We start from the raw sequence: 18,773 nt of genomic DNA on the forward strand, positions 1-18,773 counted from the left end.
AAACAAATAACGGGCTACGTCAGGGAGACCCACTCTCCTGTATACTATTCAATCTAGCTTTGGAAAAAGTAATACGTACGTCACAAATCACAACTACCGGTTCAATATATAACAAATCTGTGCAAATCTTAGCATATGCTGATGATATCAATATTGTTGGGAGAACGGAAAACGCAGCACGAGAGGCGTACGTAGCATTAAAGGAAGCGGCTACAAAAATGGGTTTAATAATAAACACCAACAAAACAAAATACATGAAAATAGGTACGCAACCACAAACACTACGGCCACTTGTTATAGAAAATGACGTCATCGAAGCAGTTAACGAATTTGTATACCTGGGAACGCTCGTCAATACTGAAAATGACACTACCGCAGAGATAAACCGCAGAATTTGCACGGCTAATAGATGCTATTTTGGGCTTAATCTCCTTTTTAAATCTACAGTTATATCAAGAAATACAAAAGTAAAACTCTACAAAACAATAATACGCCCAGTCCTAACATATGGTTCAGAAACCTGGACTTTAACAAAAAGTAATGAAAACATGTTAGGATGTTTCGAAAGAAAAATACTAAGGCGCATCTATGGAGCGGTAAATGAAAATGGTGTCTGGAGAAGACGATACAACTTCGAACTCTATAGGATATACCAGGAACCAGATATCGTAGAACACATAAAGATAGGACGTCTAAGGTGGGTAGGCCATGTTATGCGGATGGAGCAAACCGACCCAGCTAGAAAAACGCTCCTTGATAGACCTATTGGTCAAAGAAGAAGAGGAAGACCCAGAACAAGATTCCTAGATAACATCGATGAAGACATGAGAAATATGGAAATACGTGCTTGGCGGAGGAAGGCGATGGATAGGGACGACTGGAGAAAAATTCTTGGGGAGGCTAGGACCCACACAGGGTTGTAAAGCCAAAATGATGATGATGATGATACTTTTCTAAAACTTACAGTGACACAGATTTTGATTTGCAGGATGAAACCTTTTTAACAGGAGACATCAACCTATCACAATTTAGCATTTCTATTTCGTCTATATATGAAAAACTTTCCATTTTGGATAGCAAGGGGCCAGGTCCAGATGGTCTTCCACCTTCTTTTCTTACATACTTTGGCTTTTTACTTTCTAGACCTCTTTTTCACATTTTTAACCTGTCATTAAAGACAGGGATGTTCCTGGTCTACTGGAAAACTAGCTTTATTACCCCAATACTAAAATCTGGAGATAATTCTCAAGTGAACAATTATCGGCCTATTAGCATTCTTAGTTGTATTCCCAAAGTTTTTGACAGCCAGCAATTTGGATTTCTCTCTAGCCGCTCCACTGAACTTAATTTATTGACATTTACTGATTTCCTTATAGAATCTCTTTAAGATGGCTTCCAGGTTCATGCTGTATACACAAACTTTATAAAGGCTAGGTAAATCACCAGGGTTTTCAATTGTTTGAGATTAAGGTACTTTCAGGAGTACCACAAGGATCACACCTAGGACCTCTTCTATTCAATACCTATGTTAATGACATTGCCTCCTGTTTCCTCTTTGCTTCTTTCCTAATGTTTGCTGACAATTTAAAATTATACTTGAAAATTGAGAATGATGGTAACTATCAAAAACTACAGTTTGATTTGGATCGGTTGAGCTATTGGTGCGACAGTAATGGAATGGAACTTAATGTCAAAAAGTGTCATTTAATGGTTTTTGGACGGAATAAAACTCCTACAAATCATATCTATACTATTAATGGTTGCCCTTTAGACTCTGTATCTCAGATAAAAGACCTAGGTGGTGTGCTCGATTCCAGCTTATCCTACATCCCCCATATCTCATCTGTTGTTTCAAAATCACTTTAACTTTTAGGATTTATCAAACGTGCTAAAGACTTTCTAAATATCTCACCCATAAAAATTTATGGATATGAATTTTTATCCCATCCATAAAAAATACGGAAAAGAAAAAGAAAACAAAATCTAAATTCTTTTTATACTTTATTTAAATGTAAATAATATTCTATAAATAATAAATATCACAATAAAACTAATATAGAGATTATATAGGGGGTTCAAATATGGACTTTTTTAAATTTATTACATAAACTGAATTGTTGCTAAAATTAACATGCTAAATATATCTTTTGACGACTTCAGAACCAATTTCTGGATTGTTAAAATGTATTTATTGTTCCCAGAAATGTAGTTTTATTTTAATCTCAAAGTAATCTATATAAAATATATAAAGTAAAGTACTATATCTATCTTAATCATATTTCAGCAATTTAAAACTCAAAATATATATTGAGAGATGGTCTAGAGGTCTAGGGGAAAGTATATTGGTAAAATGAGACAAAAACAACATGCAGATGACCTGATGACCCAGTAATATTGTCTGATAGCTACGAGGGCTGCTGCAACTTTGAATATAAATAGAATAAAATTTATGGTAATAACCACAGATGAAAGAAAGCCATACTGAGGTACTGTTATAAATGAACAATATCATTTCAATGACCAAATATCTCAGAATTTACTTTTCACAATTTTCTGTCAGAAAAATCAAAGCTAAGGGGCGAAATGTTTGTGTTTACACTTAAAATAATGGAGAATATGGACCTGTATATGGAAATAACTTTCACACAACAGTTCATAGGAACTTTATGTTAAAAAAACTGTACAATCATTTAAAGTAATTCATCACTATTTGGAGAATTTAGCACAAAATAAATTTTATGGTACAATTTCAAAATGATAGTCTAAATTTCAATATTGATGTTAAAAATATTAGTTTTTGGAATAGTATATAGTAACATAATTAGGGATATTCTTTGTTGATTGAGTATAAGTAACTGTTTTGTGATTGATAAATGACAAAATATTGTCAAAAATATCAATGCTAGAAGTGGTAATTCATAATGACGGTTATCTTTTCTGATGGATTAGAAGCAGGTGGCAGAATTAGATATTTTTTTTTTCATAAAGATTCTGACCACTTTTAGGACTAACTTTTTGACATTTAACGAACTCAGCCAATAATTTTGAAATTGTACTATAAGGTGATACAGACTTTATAAAAATTTATAGATGAATAAACTAGTGGGCTCGGGAATCGACCCCTGCATCAGCTATCAGTCAGAAACTGGAAAAAACTTCTATGAAGCAATAAAGATATATGAATAATAGCGCAAATGACTAAATAAGGATACCTCAGGACACTACGAACTAATCACTCGGCCGTGGCCGTTGTCTGGGTGTTGGTAGATTCCCTTCCAAGACTGCTACCAGGAGAATCAGCGTTTTCGTTGATGAGACGTTGCCGTTCTCTGTACATTGACACACGGATGTTTTCCAGTTGGTGGTATCTGCAGAGTTTCAGGAGGGCACATACCGAAAGTCCCACCCATGTAGCAAACGATCCCCAAACGCCGAATTGAGCTGTTCCCATCTGGATGTAAAAGTTTGCTGTGTTGATTTTGTCGGCATGATCAATATCTTGCCCTGCTGCTAATTCACAACTAAAAAAAGTATAAAAATAAGTTTAAAAGAAAATAAACAATATTATTTTTTTATGAAATTGATATTAATATCAGTGTTAAATTTTGAAATACATAGACTTCATAGTTTTAAGTAAATTTTTTAAAATTTTGATATACATGTATCCAATTACTGTCTACTTTTCAATACTTACGATGGGAACCTCTCAGTCATGTTCTGACACCATGCCATAAATCCTAATGTTATCATAAGGGCTGCAATGATTGTCATACCGCCAAGCAATATTCCCATCAATACATCTATGAAAGCTGAAAAGAAGCTACTATCTATCCCTTTGTAGAGAAAAACAGATAATCTGAAATTAATGAATACAAAAGTTAAAAGAAATTTGATCTAAAAAACAAAAATCCTATTATCATTATGATAGGATGCTGTAACTGACCTGTATATTTGTATCACTGATACCAGCAAAAGGAATACACCTACAAATATAGTATAATTGCAGTAGCTCTGTGATGCCCAGTGTACATTCAGTTGACCATCTGTTTCTTGCCAATCTCCGGTGGAAAACAGTAAACAGTGGCCCCTAAAACAGTATTGTTACTAAATGTGAACTTTAAACCATACAAAGGATATCATACTTAAAGTCTTCTTGATGCCAGGCCATTGGAACTACAATACATAACGATAAAATAAAGGCAATAACATAGCCAGCAATTTGGCTTAAAAGCAAAATATTTGTTAAAGCCATATCAGAATGAAATCAATATTTACATTTATTTATTTACTTTTTTTGACAATTTTCACCACCTATCTTTCATTACACGGTTCTCGATGTATTTTGTATCCATCCACAATTTTATGTGGAAGTTAGAAACCTACTGCATTTTTAATAAATACATTAATTTAAGAATTGGCTACAAAAGTATCAAAGATATATAGTATATATTGGTCTCAGGATAATTGGTTTAAAAAAATAATTAAAAAAAAATGTTTATGGAAAAGAAGAGTAATTTTTCCATTTTGATCACATAAATTGTGACATTTTATTACTTGGATAATATTTGACGGCTGACGTTGTTGCTAGTGATTGGTGTACTTATCTGACGTTTAAGAAAAGCTGTCGTCAGTGTATCAATATCAAAATATTTGGGAAAATATAAAAAAAATTGCAATAGTTTAGGTAATTAAATGTAAATAAAGATGAGGTCGCTTAGTATATCTTTGTTGAGCGTATCCTTAACGTTAGTAGTCATTGCAAATGCCTATTATCAGAAGAAACAGTTTTACCCATCTGTTGTGTACATTACAAAATCCAACCCCAGTATGGCTGTAAGTAGTTTGACAATAGTTTGGGCTTTATTTTATTATTAATTCATTGGTATTTCAGGTAATATATCTACAGGCTTTTATATGTGTTTGGATAAGTGGAAAAATTATGAGAAGGATATTCTTTGGTCAGTTGAGAACAACAGAGTTTGAGGTAACATACATTAACTAAACTGTAATATTAGTTGTTAAATTATTTAATTTATTATAATTTCAGCATCTAATGGAAAGATCTTGGTATGCAGTAACTGAAACATGCCTGGCTTTCACTGTCTTTAGAGATGATTTCAATCCAAAGTTTGTAGCTCTTTTTACATTATTACTCTTTTTGAAATCTTTTCATTGGTTAGCAGAGGATAGAGTTGATTATGTAAGTATTAATGCAAATGTAAAGAAAAACAACAAAAATATGTCCTTGCTAGTAGGATTTATCTGTATTTTTTTGGGTCACAAACATGCTCAAGACTTTTCAATCACATACTTAGTTCTGATATATTTTATATAAATCATGTTGTGGATAATAAAAGATATATATAACCACAGTAAGGTGGGGCAACTAGTTTTTGGTAGTGTACATTGAACCAGTTTAAAAACTTATCAACAGAAAGATGAATTTTTTTTTCTACAATCTACATTATGTTCAACAGATATTATTTACCATGGATACCAAAAAGTTCTTTTCACTACAGGTTTCATACATTTTGTATGTATTATTTATTAATATCAATTGTTTTATTAAAATCCATCTATTTACTATAATTTAATTGTATGTCTATGATCCTATTTATAGCAAAAAATAAACATCAGTGTGAATGTATTTGTGCTTTTGTATGAGATCTATTACACTATTTATTATTTTTATTATATCAGTATTTTAGTTGCATAAGCTGGTTCTACCAGTAATGTCTATCAACACAAGTGTAATAATGTTTTTTCTTCAGTTTCTTTAGTTTCCTATCTTCATATTTGTCTATATGCTGCTGTCTGCTACGTTTAAACTCAACATCACATATGTCATATGATACTGCAGGTAGTTCTAATATAGCCACCAAATCACCTTCGGTGCTGGACACAAACCATTTTATGTAGTATATAGTAGATATTTTTATGAGTTGTATCTCACTGTAGGTTTATTTTTTAGATGGAAAGGAGTCCAGTAATAAGTTGGCTTTTCCATATTCGAGTCCTCTCCCTACTTCTACTCTTAGGATCCTTAGATTTACATTTTATCCAACATGCTTACCTTTCAACTGTATCCAAAGGTGCATCTGTCCAGCTAGTGTTCGGTTTTGAATACGCCATCCTTCTTACCGTTGTTATCAACATCGCTATTAAGTATGGATTGCATTCAGTTGACCTGAACAGCGAAACCCCTTGGGACAACAAAGCAGTATTTCTTTTATACACCGAACTGGTGATGGGACTTATCAAGGTTATTTTATATTTCGCTTTCGTCGCAATCATGGTTAGGTAAGTGTACAGTGATATATAAGTAATTCGATTAGTAGAAATATTGTTGAATGTGTAATTTTAACATGTACTTTATTTATACATACAGGATATATACTTTACCGCTGTTTGCATTCAGACCGATGTATTATACAATTAGAAACTTCAAGAAAGCTTTCAGCGATGTAATTTTGTCCCGAAGAGCTATTCATAATATGAATACTTTGTACCCCGATGCCACCCCAGAAGAACTGCAAGCTGCTGACAATGTATGCATTATCTGCCGGGAGGAGATGACGACGGCCTCCAAAAAGCTACCCTGCAATCATATTTTTCATACGGCTTGTTTGCGTTCATGGTTAGTACATTTTATTACATTTTTATATATACATATGCAATGGCTGACTGAATTATAAAACCTATAAAATCTCTTAGTTACATAATGATACCATATGTACAGTGCTAGTAATAATTTGACCATGATCATTCTTTTTCTGATTTACATAGGTTTCAACGGCAACAAACTTGTCCAACTTGCCGGCTCAACATTCTACACAACCCCACAAACAACAATTCCCGTCCTGCACAAGCCCCTAGACCACCACAACCTAACGTACAAAATCCTTTTATAAATCCCTTTTTTGCCGCACAGAACCCTTTCCAAATGTTCCAACCACCCAATGCAGAGAACCAAGCGCCACAACAACCACCAAGACCAGCTGCAGAAGGCGGAGCTGAACAGACAGTTCCCCCGCAAGTCCCACCTCAAGTTAATTTGCCGCCGTTCGCTTTCCCGCCGTTTCCTTTTGTGCCGTTCTTACCTCCACCGCCAATGCCACCCCAAACAGTTTTCGAGTCACTGTCGACGGAAGAGTTGCAAAGGATGGAGGGAACAGAGAGGGATAACGTTGAGGCTAGGATACAGTGCCTGAGGAATATACAGGTAATCTTGACTTTTTGCTGCCCACTGTATAAATAATTCTAATTTAATTAACTGTTTTTTGATAAACCATTTTTTGTTTGTTTCGAGTAATGGATTTTCTTTCTCATTACCCATTGTACATTAAACAATTGATGTTAAAAAAACTTCATTTAAACCTTTAAAATTAAAAGACTATCTACGAAAGCACTGCTATGCCATGTATTTTTCAACAATTAAGTTTTTCAGTGCTTCACCTTGTAGTACAACTAAATGACCTAAACCTCATAATTCAACTAATAATATCTCAGAATTATTACACGAAATTACTGTCGTCATTGAAACATTAAATGTTAACCCATAAACTTCGTACTTAATGGCCACTCAAAAGCACAAAAAACAGATTCGCGTGGAACAACCTTAACTTGGGCAACTTTATAATGGTGTATTGTATATGTTCCTTAATATTAAACAGTACATTACTACTGTATGTATTCGCTGTGTGCAATACGAAGGGGATACGAGAAACGATCGTGCGCGTGAAACGATGAATAACCAAAAAAAAAACAAATGTACTGTACGTACAGTACTAAAAAAACAAATAAATGAGCATTACATTTGAGATATTTCTCGTTAATTAATACTAATCGCAATCCATATCAAATTCGTCCTCATCTTCTGAATCATCTATATTAATTATCAGCAGTTGAATATCTTTCTACAAATTATCCACCGCAAACACTTTTTCTTCTACTTTCTTGATGTGGTTTTTATTATTTATGCTTTTTAGATACGCGTAAGCTTCTATTATCAACCGTTCTACCGTTTTTTCTTTAAAATCGACGTTGTTTGAAGCCACATACCTTTTCACTTGATTCCACACCATCTCAATCGTGTTCAGCTCGCAATGGTAAGGCGGCAGTCTCAAAATCTTAACGCCATATTTTTCCGCAATTGTTTCAATTTTGTACTTGTAGTACTCGTCTCTAAATGCGGTCGCAGTATCCAGTAATTCACTTTTTAGGCAATCTTTCTCGAAGAAAATGTTCTTTTTGATTAGCCAATCCTTCATTTGCCTTTTGTTCCGCAACTTTTTCGGGAAATCAAATTTGCGAGAGTGTTATGACCCGTTATCCAAAACGACGTTTTCTTTGTCTTTCGGCAAGTTTGGAATTAACGTCTTTTCAAATCCTTCTTCATATAGATCCCCGTCCATTTCGTCGTGGTAATCATCGGTTCCCTTCTTGACCAAGAAAGTTACTTCGGTCCATGCCACAAGGTTTACATTATCCTTCTTTCTCAGTGTTTTTATTTGTCCGAGGTACTTGTGCCTCCAGGATATGATATCTTTTCTTTCTATCGTTATCGAATCTCGACCTCTTTTACCATATTGAAAATCCATGTCATTTAGTAGCCTACGAAAGGTAAGAAAGCTGGTAGGCTTCATTATCCTTCACTCTATTCATTATGCTATCGCAGTTGGTGGTATGTTTTAAAAAAAAAATCATGGACAATTTTCCTTATTCGAGATTTCACTCCCTCATTGTAAATATTCTCACGTGAATTGGACTGGAAACTGTTTTTCTTTCTTTTTTTTACCGGTTTCAGTTTGCCTTGCTAGGCCTCTTCGGATGTCATACATTTTGCTAACACTCACACCGCACATTTTTGAAACTTTTTCCACAGTAGTCAAGTTGTCACCATTTTTTAACTTCAGATGATAGTTCAATGTATTTAACATCACAAGTTTTACTTGCATACTAAGAATCATACCCTGTTTGAAATTCACGACAGATATTGGCAACGGCTCCATGATGTAGGTACTTTCATCCGCTTGCGAAAATAAAATAGAACTGAGCTTTCATAGTTTTGGCCAACAAGTTTTTAGTCTAATGCCAGTACCCAAATCGACAAAGAGACATGTTTGCTTTGCGTGGACAATGGGGATTAAAACTGATTCGATTCTCCTGATGACTTTATAATGATCTGTTTGATTTTCCAAAGAATGTGTCTACAATGAAAATTACTATTGAAAATTCATAAATATAGATAAGCTATCGACAATGAGTTTTTGATATATTTGACTTTTTTTATAGTAATTTTCTTAATGTTATTGTTTACTTCCACAATGTAACTCTCTTCGTTAATGTCTGGAGATTTTGTAAATTTTCTATAAGACCGGCTGTACCGTCAGCGATAAGCCGTTCAAAGCCTCTGCAAAGATTTCTTTAGAGTATAGATTAAAAAGATTGGTTTTAATTAAAAAACCAGAACCTTGTCGTACTCCACACGTTGGATGGGTAGGTTTTCAGTACTATCTTCAATTTGGATAGAGGCTTCTTCTTCTTCTTCTTCTTCTTCTTTACGTGCCATCTCCGCGACGGAGGTTGGCAATCATGATGGCTATTCTGATCTTAGATGCTGCCGCTCTGAATAGTTCGATTGATGTGCACCCGTACCATTCCCTCAAGTTACGCAACCATGATATTCTTCTCCTTCCTACACTTCTCTTGCCCTGGATTTTTCTTTGTATAATTAATTGAAGTATGTTGAATCTTTCATTACGCATAACATGCTCCAGGTACTGCAGCTTTCGTGTCTTGATGGTTTCTAATATTCCCATTCTTTTGTTGACTCTACTCATGACTTCGTTGTTTGTTACATGCTCGGTCCATGATATCTTCAGGATTCTTCTATACACCTATAGTTCAAATGCTTCCAACTTTTTAGTAATCGACGCGTTAAGTGTCCATGTTTCTATCCCGTAAAGCAGAGTCGAGAAAATATAACACCTTGCCAAGGTAACTCTCAAGTCTAATTTCAGTTCTCTTGTACAAAGTACCTTTCTCATTTTATTGAAGTTTGTATTGAATGAATCATTGTATTGTTGGAGGTCTTAGAGGATGTCTGTTATTATGATAGTATCGTCCTCGTATCTAATGTAGTTAATTGGTGTTCCATTGACCTTTATTCCTGCTGTTTCTCCCTCAAGAGCTCTTTTCATAATTTCTTCAGAGTATGTATTGAATAGCAGTGGTGGCAATACACACCCCTGTCACACTCCTCTTTTAATTTCGAACTCTTCGTGCCTGATGTTTATAATATAGATTTGTTATAATTCGAAGGTCATTGTAAATTGTTTTGCTTTGAGGACGTCCATTAGCTCTTTGTGGCGGACTATATCGAAAGCCTTGTGATCTATGAAACAGGCGTACATATCTTGGTTCACATCTAAGCATCTCTGGATTAGTATGTTGAATGCAAAGAGAGTTTCACGGATACCTACGCCTCTACGAAATCCAAATTGGGTTTCTTCAATCTCCATATCAAGTACCTGGTAAATGCGTTTATGGGTGATCTTTAAAAACATTTTAAGTGTGTGAGACATCAGGCTTTTAAGGATATCAATAGGCAGTTGAACTGGCCCCGGGTTTTTTCCGTTTCTGGTGTTCTTTTGTGCATACAATATTTCTTCCTTTGTAATTTCTATACTTATTTCTCTGTACTCGAAAGATATGTCTTGTAGGTTTCCTCTTTCGTCGTCGAAGAGCTCTTCCATATATCCCTCCATCGTTTTAGCTTTTCGTCGTTTTTTATCATAGTATGTCCAATTTTATCTAAAAGAGTTGTGTTGTGGTTTCTTTTTTGCAACCTTGCCATAACTTTAACCTTCTTATGTAGGTTGAATAGGTCGTATTTGTTCTGAAGATCTTTTATCTCTTTACATTTTTCCTCATAGTAAGTTTGTGTTGCCTCTCTTATCATTTTTCTGATTTCATTGTTAATAATCTTGTAATTGTGACTGTCTTTGTTCTTGGCTTGTCTTTGGTCCATCCTGCCGAGTATTTCGTCGGTCATCCAGTTGTCTCTCTTTCTTATCGGTTCTTTTAATAACTCTTTGCAACAATTTTGTCATAATGAATTTGTATGATTTTCATCATTTCATAATTCCCTACGTTCCCGGCAATATGGTAACTGTGTGCGAAAAGGTCACCTCAAAATTGGATGACGCACAGCTGATTTATAACAAAATACCCAACATTAATTTGTCAATATTTCTATTTTTAGATGCTCTTGGATGCAGCAGTCGTAATGATGCAACAATACAGCACCACGGTGCTAATTACTTCTCATATTACGCCAAACGTTTCTACCACATCCTCAGCGATGCCCTTTTTGAATACTCCAGCTTGGAACAACCCTCCCACACAGTCCGAGACGCCAAAAGTTGCTAAAGTGGCTCCTACAACTAACGCCCAAGTTTCCACGAGTGCCGGAGAGACAAGCACCGGCGAGTCGGAGTTTGATAAACCGACCACTTCGAAGGCGGTTAACGAGGAACGTTTGGTTGAGGAAGGTCCGATTAGCCAGGAGGAGATAATAAGAAGAAGACGGTTGCAAAAATTCGAGCAACAAGTAGAAAGGGAATAGGTTTTTGTACTGTTACACTGAAATTTTTTACTTAAGTTTCTTGTTATTTTTGTTCGCTGTTGCGGTATTTCACAATACTTTACAGAACTTTTAAAGTATACTTTTTCTTTACACCGGAATCATAACAATATTACGTACAAAAATCAATTTATTAATATATTTTTTACCGCGGCATTGTTTCAAAATTTGATGTGTTCTGAAAGTATAACTGCACATGGCCATAGGATCGATCTAAGACCGATCTATTTCCCAGTTATCCGCAGGTTAATGTTATTTCACTTGCCGAATCTTTGAATGATGACAGCGGACAGTTTTTTTCCGAGTAAATAGTATTTGCTTCCGAGCTTAATTCACCAATGTACAAACATTTTTTTTTTATTTTTTATTCTCCTGATTGCTGAAAGCTGAAACTAACATTTCGAACTGATTCTAGTTCCTAAAGCAAGTAGTTATATGTGACGTCATCTGGTAATACATATCCCCTCCCCAAATAACCTAACCAAACAAATTTGACAGCTGTCACTTCCTAACACGTTCTAGCTGCGTTTAGTTTTGAGATTTTACTACACTTTTTGTACGATTTTTGATCTTTATTTTTATAATTTAAGTGATTTTTGTAATAGCGTCACTTTTGCCAGTGACGCTATGGCTGACGCTATAGCCTGAATAAGCCAGGTGAAGGTAAGTACTCAATATTAAACTATTTTTTAAAATATTACTTTTCTAGAACTTCAATCAAAATTAAACCAATTTTTGGTATAATTTTCAATATAAACGAATGCTTTTAGTTACTCTCTACCCATCGAATACTGCTTAAGATTTATTTCATAATAAAGATTAGACTATATACTTTCATAAACAGTTTTCAAAGTTTTCACAAAATTAAATAAAAATGAAAATAATGTGAGTAGTATAAGCTAAGTTCTTAAACACAATGCATCCAAATGTACAAAATATTTGAAAAAATAGCATTTATGGTTTTTGACGACTTGCATTTTCAATCTGAAATACCTTTTGGACTTTTGAACCTTCTACTACTGGCTTTTATACTAGAAGTATCTATTACATTGAGTAATTTTAAAGTTCTTCAATTGTTTTTTTATTTTACATTGAAATTATTTTTTTGCATTTTTCTTATTCCTTAAATTCGCATTAATTCCTATATTTATAATTAAAGGGATGATATTTATATAGGTATATATTGAATTAGAATTTTATACATGAAAATCATTGAATATCTACCTGGAATATTAATTATTATATTATTGAAGTAAGTTTTATTACTGAAACCATGCGGAAGAGGTAGATATTCAATGATTTTCATCTATAAAATTCTAATTCAATATATACCTATATAAATATCATCCCTTTAACCCTTAAGTACATGCGCTCTATTTTCTTACGTGACTAAACGCGTGGATTAAATTAGTAATCCATACGTACTGGAGCTCTGAAAAGCAATATTATTTGAAAATAGTGTTATTGTTTTAATGAGGTTTTAATAATACCACTGCAATCTATAATTAGCTTTATTTTATAATTAAAATGTGCTTACATTAAATTAAAAAAAAAATAAAAAAAAAATACAAAAAAAAATAAAAAAAATACAAAGAAAATTAAAAAAACAAATACTATAAATCTAAGTTACCTATAACCAAACATTACGAACCAAACTAGGTTCTATAATATCCTAAATATAACATCTTACTCTGATTCAGATTGCATGTTCTGTTGTATCTCGGCACAATGTACACATATTTGCTTTAAATGTCCTGGGCAAGTCCATTGATCACAGCTGCTACACCATTTTCTTGTGCTCTTATTCCTTGCTCGTCTACAAATATGACAACGCCGAAGGACCGAAGATCGAGTCGGAACTTCTTTAAGAGTTTCCTTATTTATTTTTAAAAAACTTTTTTTATTTTCTTTCTGTTAATGTATGAGTGTTGTCTAGTCGTCTTAACTTCAGTGGTTTTATTAAATCAAACGAAATGTCCTGAAGAAAAGTGCTTCTTGGGAGTGATGCAGTGACATTATTAGCCTTATACAGGGAAAATGCATTAATTCCTGATATATTTAATAAATCAAAGAACACGGTAAGTGACCAAGGCCGAGAGTTTCTGGAAACATCATATTGTGCACACAACTGGTCAACCAGATCCACACCAAATTTTGTTTTATTGTAATCCTTTATTATTTCGGGTTTGTTCCTGTTTTATGTTTCAGGATCAATACTGTCATCATGGTGTATGGTTGAAACAGCTTATACGACCTTATATTTTTTTTTGGAACGTACGTTACCAAGGTACATTTTTCTTGGAGGAATCGCCGAATACAAAATATAATTTTTACTTTAGGGTTACGTAAGTAAACGCGTGGATTACAATGGTAACAGAACACAATCTATTTTTTACACCTACACACATTAAGTGACAGTCGCATACTAAAAGAGTTCCTTATACTATGCCCTGAAGGTATAAGGAGATAGGCAACTTTATATACAGTATAGTCTGAATAGCAATATTATAAAATTCAATGGATTACGTATGCAGTCCGCGCGTTTACTGGAAGGTTAATTATAAATATAAGAAGTAATGCGAATTCAAGAAATAATAAAAATTAAAAAAATATTTTAATGAAAAATAAAAAAAAAACAATTGAAGAACGTTAAAATTAATGAATATAATGGCTACTTCCTTTATAAACGCAAGAGCTAGAGGTTTAAGGTAATCTGTGATTCAAAGTGCACGCCAAAAAACATAAGTGCTATTTTTTTCAAATATTTTTGTATATTTGGATTTATAAATCAGCTTGTACTACTGATAGTATTTTCTTTTGTATTTATTTTTGCGAAAACTGTTTATGAAAGTAGATAGTCTAATCTTTACTATGAAATAACTCTTATGCAGTATAGTTGAGTAGAGAATAACTAAAAACTTTCGTTTATATTGAAAATTGTTTAAAAAATTGGATTAATTTTGATTGAAGTTCTAGAGGGGTAATATTTTAAAAAATGGTTCAATATTGAGTACTTACTTTCCTTTGCCATATTCATAACTGCCGCTATTACAAAAATCACTTGAATTATAAAAATAAAGATCATAAATCGTACAAAAAAGTGTAGTAAAATGTCAAAACTAAACGTAGTCAAAACGCCAAAAGTGACAGCTGTCAAATTTGTTTGGTTAGGTTATTTGGGGAGGGGATATTGCCAGATGACTACCTGCTTTGGGGACAAGAATCGGTACGAAATTCTAGTTTTTGAAATTTTCGTTTTGGCCAGATTTTTATGTAAAATGCCACTCTGTGCGACGTTTATGGTTCTGCAGTACACTCTGCACCGAGGACCAGAAAGGCGAAGGATTTCCTGGCTGAAAAATCTACGTACGTGATTCAACACAACAACCACAAATCTTTTCAGAGCAGCAGTTTGCAAAATACAGATTGCCATGATGATCGACAACATCCGAAACGTTCATGTGTTTCTTTTTTCGGATCTAATCGTATGCAAAGTGTAGGTAAACAGATTGTAATACAAATATTCCAGATCATGCTATTTTTGGATCTCACAGTAAGCCACCACATTAATGATTGTTCTTTTTGGTGATGTAATAAATCAATAAGATCCAATGTCATAATTTTCTTTTCTGGTAATTGAACGTTCAAATTTTTGGCTTAGATATAATAGGAATATGGAAATAGGAAAAAGGTTTAGATATGTTCAGTAATTAATATTTTGGATACAAATCGTGCACACAACTTTCTAAAACAGATGTTTTAGACAAAATTTTATTCAGATAACTTCGTGAATCACATAGAAATTTAAAAAAAATTCGTTTTCACGTAACGCCATCTATGAACGGCTAGATTAACATCAAGCTGGCATGGTTTTGAGATGTATTGCATAGAATTGATGGGCGTTTATAATATTTTGGATTCCTGATTGAAACCATAGATAATTTTGTGAAGATTGTCTGGGTAACTATCCTTTTTTCTTGACTTTTTACATTGTGATTTACTAGGTAAAAAAATCTAAGTACTTTATACGAATCTAGCTAATAAACAAGGCAACTGTGTATTACTTTTGATGGTAAATGAATTATGTATTGTGAAATATCCGCTGAACATTTAATAGTCTGATTTACTCGTGATCCAAGAAAGTTTTAAGTTTCATACTTCATAGAAGTATGTCATTTTATTATTTTGTAATGTTTGATAATTTATTGTCATATTAGTTTTAAATAATAAATTACCTACAATTAAACATTAAAATATTCTATTAAATTTTTGAGTTCGTCTTTTTTTTTAATTTCCTAATTTGAACAACAAGAGCAGAAAAAGATTCAGAGAATGAAAGACGTTTACGTGAAAAGAGGATAAGAAGCAAGCAGTGATTATTATTTAGTAACGACAACCATATAGAAGAAGAAAGAAAACGAAAAAACAAAAATAAAACAGTAAAAAGAAATATCAAGATAAATCTCAGAAAAATTTGTCATTACCCAGTCAATAGACAATAACTTAGAAGAGCTATAGGAAAAGTTCAAAACAATAATGACAGCAGCAGAAGAAATGTTTGCGGTTAATAAAAAAAATGGAAGAAAACAAACACCTTGGTGGAATAACGAAATGAAAGAAGAAAAAACACCTGTGGAGAAAATATCTTGAACACAACAAAAATACGGATAACTAGTCAATATACGAGGGTGGATTGATATAAAACTAGCCTTTGATAGAAAAAACAAGTTTTTTGAAATTAAATCGATTTATTTCTCAACATAGTCTCCTTTTAGCTCGATACACTTACTAAGACGATGTTCCAATTTTTCTATCCCATCCGAATAGTACTTTTGCTCGAGCTCTTCAAAATAGGCCGAAGTTTCAGCAACGACTTTTCATCACATCATTTGTTGCGAAACGGCGTCCTCCGAGCCATTTTTTTAGGTTTGGAAACAGGAAAAAATCGATGGCGGCAAGATCTGGGAAATACGGTGGGTATTCAACCAATTCATAGCCCAATTCGTGTAATTTTGCCATGGCGACGGCCGATCGGTGAGCCGGTGCATTGTCTTGGAGAAAGAGCACTTTTTGGCGTTCCAAACCGGGGCGTTTTCGACGCAATTCGGCATCGAATCGATCCAATAATGCTGCGTAGTATTAACCATTGATTGTTTTTGATTTTTCCAAGTAGTCGATGTGGATGATGCCCTTCGCATCCCAGAAAACAGTCGCCATCACTTTGCCAGTCGAATATGCACTCTGCCTTCTTCGGCGGCCCTTCGCCGCGTTTGTGCCACTGTTTCGACTGTTCTTTGGTTTCCAGTATGTAATAATGCACCCAGGTTTCATCAACGGTGATAAATCGGCGAAAAAAATCGTTCGGATCGCGCCGTATTATATCCAAAACGTCTCCGAAGTGGTCACACGTTTTTGCATTTGATCGATTGTCAGCAAACGCGGCACCCATCGCGCGGATAGCTTTTTCATGTCCAAATGATGGTGAATGATGTTGTGTGCGCGTTTGTAGGAAATGTTTAGGACCTCTATTAACTCGCGGAGCTTAATTCGACGATCTGCCATAATCATGTCATGGACTTTGTTGATCATTTCCGACGTGGTGACTTCATTTGACCTCCCGGGACGCTCATCATCAAAAACACTCGTACAACCACGAACAAATTCAGCTTTTCAAAATTTTACTGTAGCTAAAGAAGGTGCAACCTCACCATAAACTTTGTCCAGGTCGGCTTTGATTTGCACATTCGTTTTACTCTTTTTGTGGAGGAACTTAACCTCACCGAACGATACTCGACTTTTTCCATTTTTCCGAAAACACAAAGTTTGCTTGCTTTTGACGGCTGTAAAAACCCACGGTTCGTAGACTTACTACGGTTGCCTCTTCCGACTGGGGTGGGGATGCTTGAGTTACGTCACCAGAGTACACAAGATTACAAAACCCATTTATTCGCGATTGAAACTGAATGTAGAGGGCAGGTCGATTGCAGTGTTGATTGGTTGAAGGGGAAGAATTACGTCACGAGAGTACAGTTTCGGGCTTAATGTTCATTGGTTAGGCGGAAGAAGCAACCGTAGTAAGTCTACGAACCGTGGTAAAAACCCATCGAGCAAAACCAAACTAATTGTTTTTAAAACTTAAAATTTTGACAGACGTCTTGTCATGAATGGCAAATGTCAACACCGAAACCAATTTGGTATCAAGTAGCGCCACCTATCAATGGCTAGTTTAATATCAATCTATCCTCGTACAGGGTGAGTCTGTAGCTTCACCAATATCTCGCACTGGTATTCCAGATCGAACTGTGATCTAGATTAAAAGGTAAAGTGGATAAAAGTTAAAAACAAATCAAGTTAAATTGTTTATTTAAAAGTTTACAAAAAATTAGTAATGAGATCTTTTTATAACATTTTTGACAACAAAACCTAATTTACAATAACAATAGAGGAAAATAGATAAAACTAACAATACAAAAAATATAATAAAATCAACCATAAAGATTTAAGTCAATAGAAAAATCTAACAAAAGCATTGTCAAAAACGGTGTGTAGTTTCAAAACGCGTGGAAATGTTGGTGAAAAGCTTCGTTCAGACCATAATAGAAGGTGTAGATTTTGAGATGAGATATTTAGTTTTCACAAAGCTTACATCATATTATTTATTGTAACGTATTTTGTATTGCAGAGATACGGATATTTCATTTACTAAATTATTGTAAATTTGTCCTAACCACTGTTTGACAATTTTCACAAAAGTCGTGAATGTTAGCTTTCCGATAGCGACAGAGATTAATTTGTAAATTCTTCTCGATAAATCTTTGTTTGAAGAAAGAATATCACAAAGGTCAAACCACGCTACTACAATATTGGCACATTAAAAAAGAAAATATTAGGAACATCCCAGAGGTACTTTTCAGTGCGTCACAGTTTTTCGATTTCTTTCTAATGCATTAAGTTGGGTGTGACGGAAAAAGCGGTAGTTCCGTGATTAAACAGAACTATATTGCAGCGTTAGAATAAGCTTACATACATAAGCGGTTCTTTCCTAACCTACGTTTGATTCGTTGATATTTAAATGCGCGCTTTCTCTAGCCAATCAAATACGCCTATTACTGACAGTTGACGTAAA

General features: G+C 34.1%; 2 protein-coding genes across 2 annotated transcripts; one reads left to right on the forward strand and one right to left on the reverse strand.

Annotated features, from left to right (window-relative positions):
- Positions 1 to 1,992: 1,992 nt before the first annotated feature.
- LOC140443089 (transmembrane protein 179) lies at positions 1,993 to 4,339 on the reverse strand. Its single transcript, XM_072534155.1, has 4 exons — positions 4,143 to 4,339; positions 3,944 to 4,087; positions 3,695 to 3,856; positions 1,993 to 3,521 (listed from the first exon to the last, which is right to left on the reverse strand). Exons 1-4 carry the CDS (start codon positions 4,250 to 4,252, stop codon positions 3,233 to 3,235), a joined length of 705 nt encoding a protein of 234 aa, XP_072390256.1. The 5' UTR covers positions 4,253 to 4,339; the 3' UTR covers positions 1,993 to 3,232.
- A 240-nt stretch (positions 4,340 to 4,579) lies between these two features.
- On the forward strand, positions 4,580 to 15,920 carry sip3 (septin interacting protein 3). The gene is made up of 7 exons (XM_072534156.1): positions 4,580 to 4,833; positions 4,892 to 4,984; positions 5,048 to 5,200; positions 5,972 to 6,300; positions 6,389 to 6,637; positions 6,787 to 7,222; positions 11,267 to 15,920. Exons 1-7 carry the CDS (start codon positions 4,705 to 4,707, stop codon positions 11,627 to 11,629), a joined length of 1,752 nt encoding a protein of 583 aa, XP_072390257.1. The 5' UTR covers positions 4,580 to 4,704; the 3' UTR covers positions 11,630 to 15,920.
- Positions 15,921 to 18,773: the final 2,853 nt, after the last annotated feature.

Source organism: Diabrotica undecimpunctata, chromosome 6 (assembly GCF_040954645.1).
Source record: "Diabrotica undecimpunctata isolate CICGRU chromosome 6, icDiaUnde3, whole genome shotgun sequence".
Taxonomy (NCBI): domain Eukaryota; kingdom Metazoa; phylum Arthropoda; class Insecta; order Coleoptera; family Chrysomelidae; genus Diabrotica; species Diabrotica undecimpunctata.

Bases quoted from the DNA above. Each gene is read 5' to 3' on its own strand.
- sip3 (XM_072534156.1), top strand. From the start codon at position 4,705: ATGAGGTCGCTTAGTATATCTTTGTTGAGCGTATCCTTAACGTTAGTA. The intron at 4,985-5,047 runs GTAACATACATT...TTATAATTTCAG, and splicing joins TGAGAACAACAGAGTTTGAG to CATCTAATGGAAAGATCTTG. The intron at 6,638-6,786 runs GTTAGTACATTT...TGATTTACATAG, and splicing joins ACGGCTTGTTTGCGTTCATG to GTTTCAACGGCAACAAACTT.
- LOC140443089 (XM_072534155.1), bottom strand. From the start codon at position 4,252: ATGGCTTTAACAAATATTTTGCTTTTAAGCCAAATTGCTGGCTATGTT. The intron at 4,088-4,142 runs GTATGATATCCT...ATACTGTTTTAG, and splicing joins TGGCATCAAGAAGACTTTAA to GGGCCACTGTTTACTGTTTT. The intron at 3,522-3,694 runs GTAAGTATTGAA...TACTTTTTTTAG, and splicing joins ATGACTGAGAGGTTCCCATC to TTGTGAATTAGCAGCAGGGC.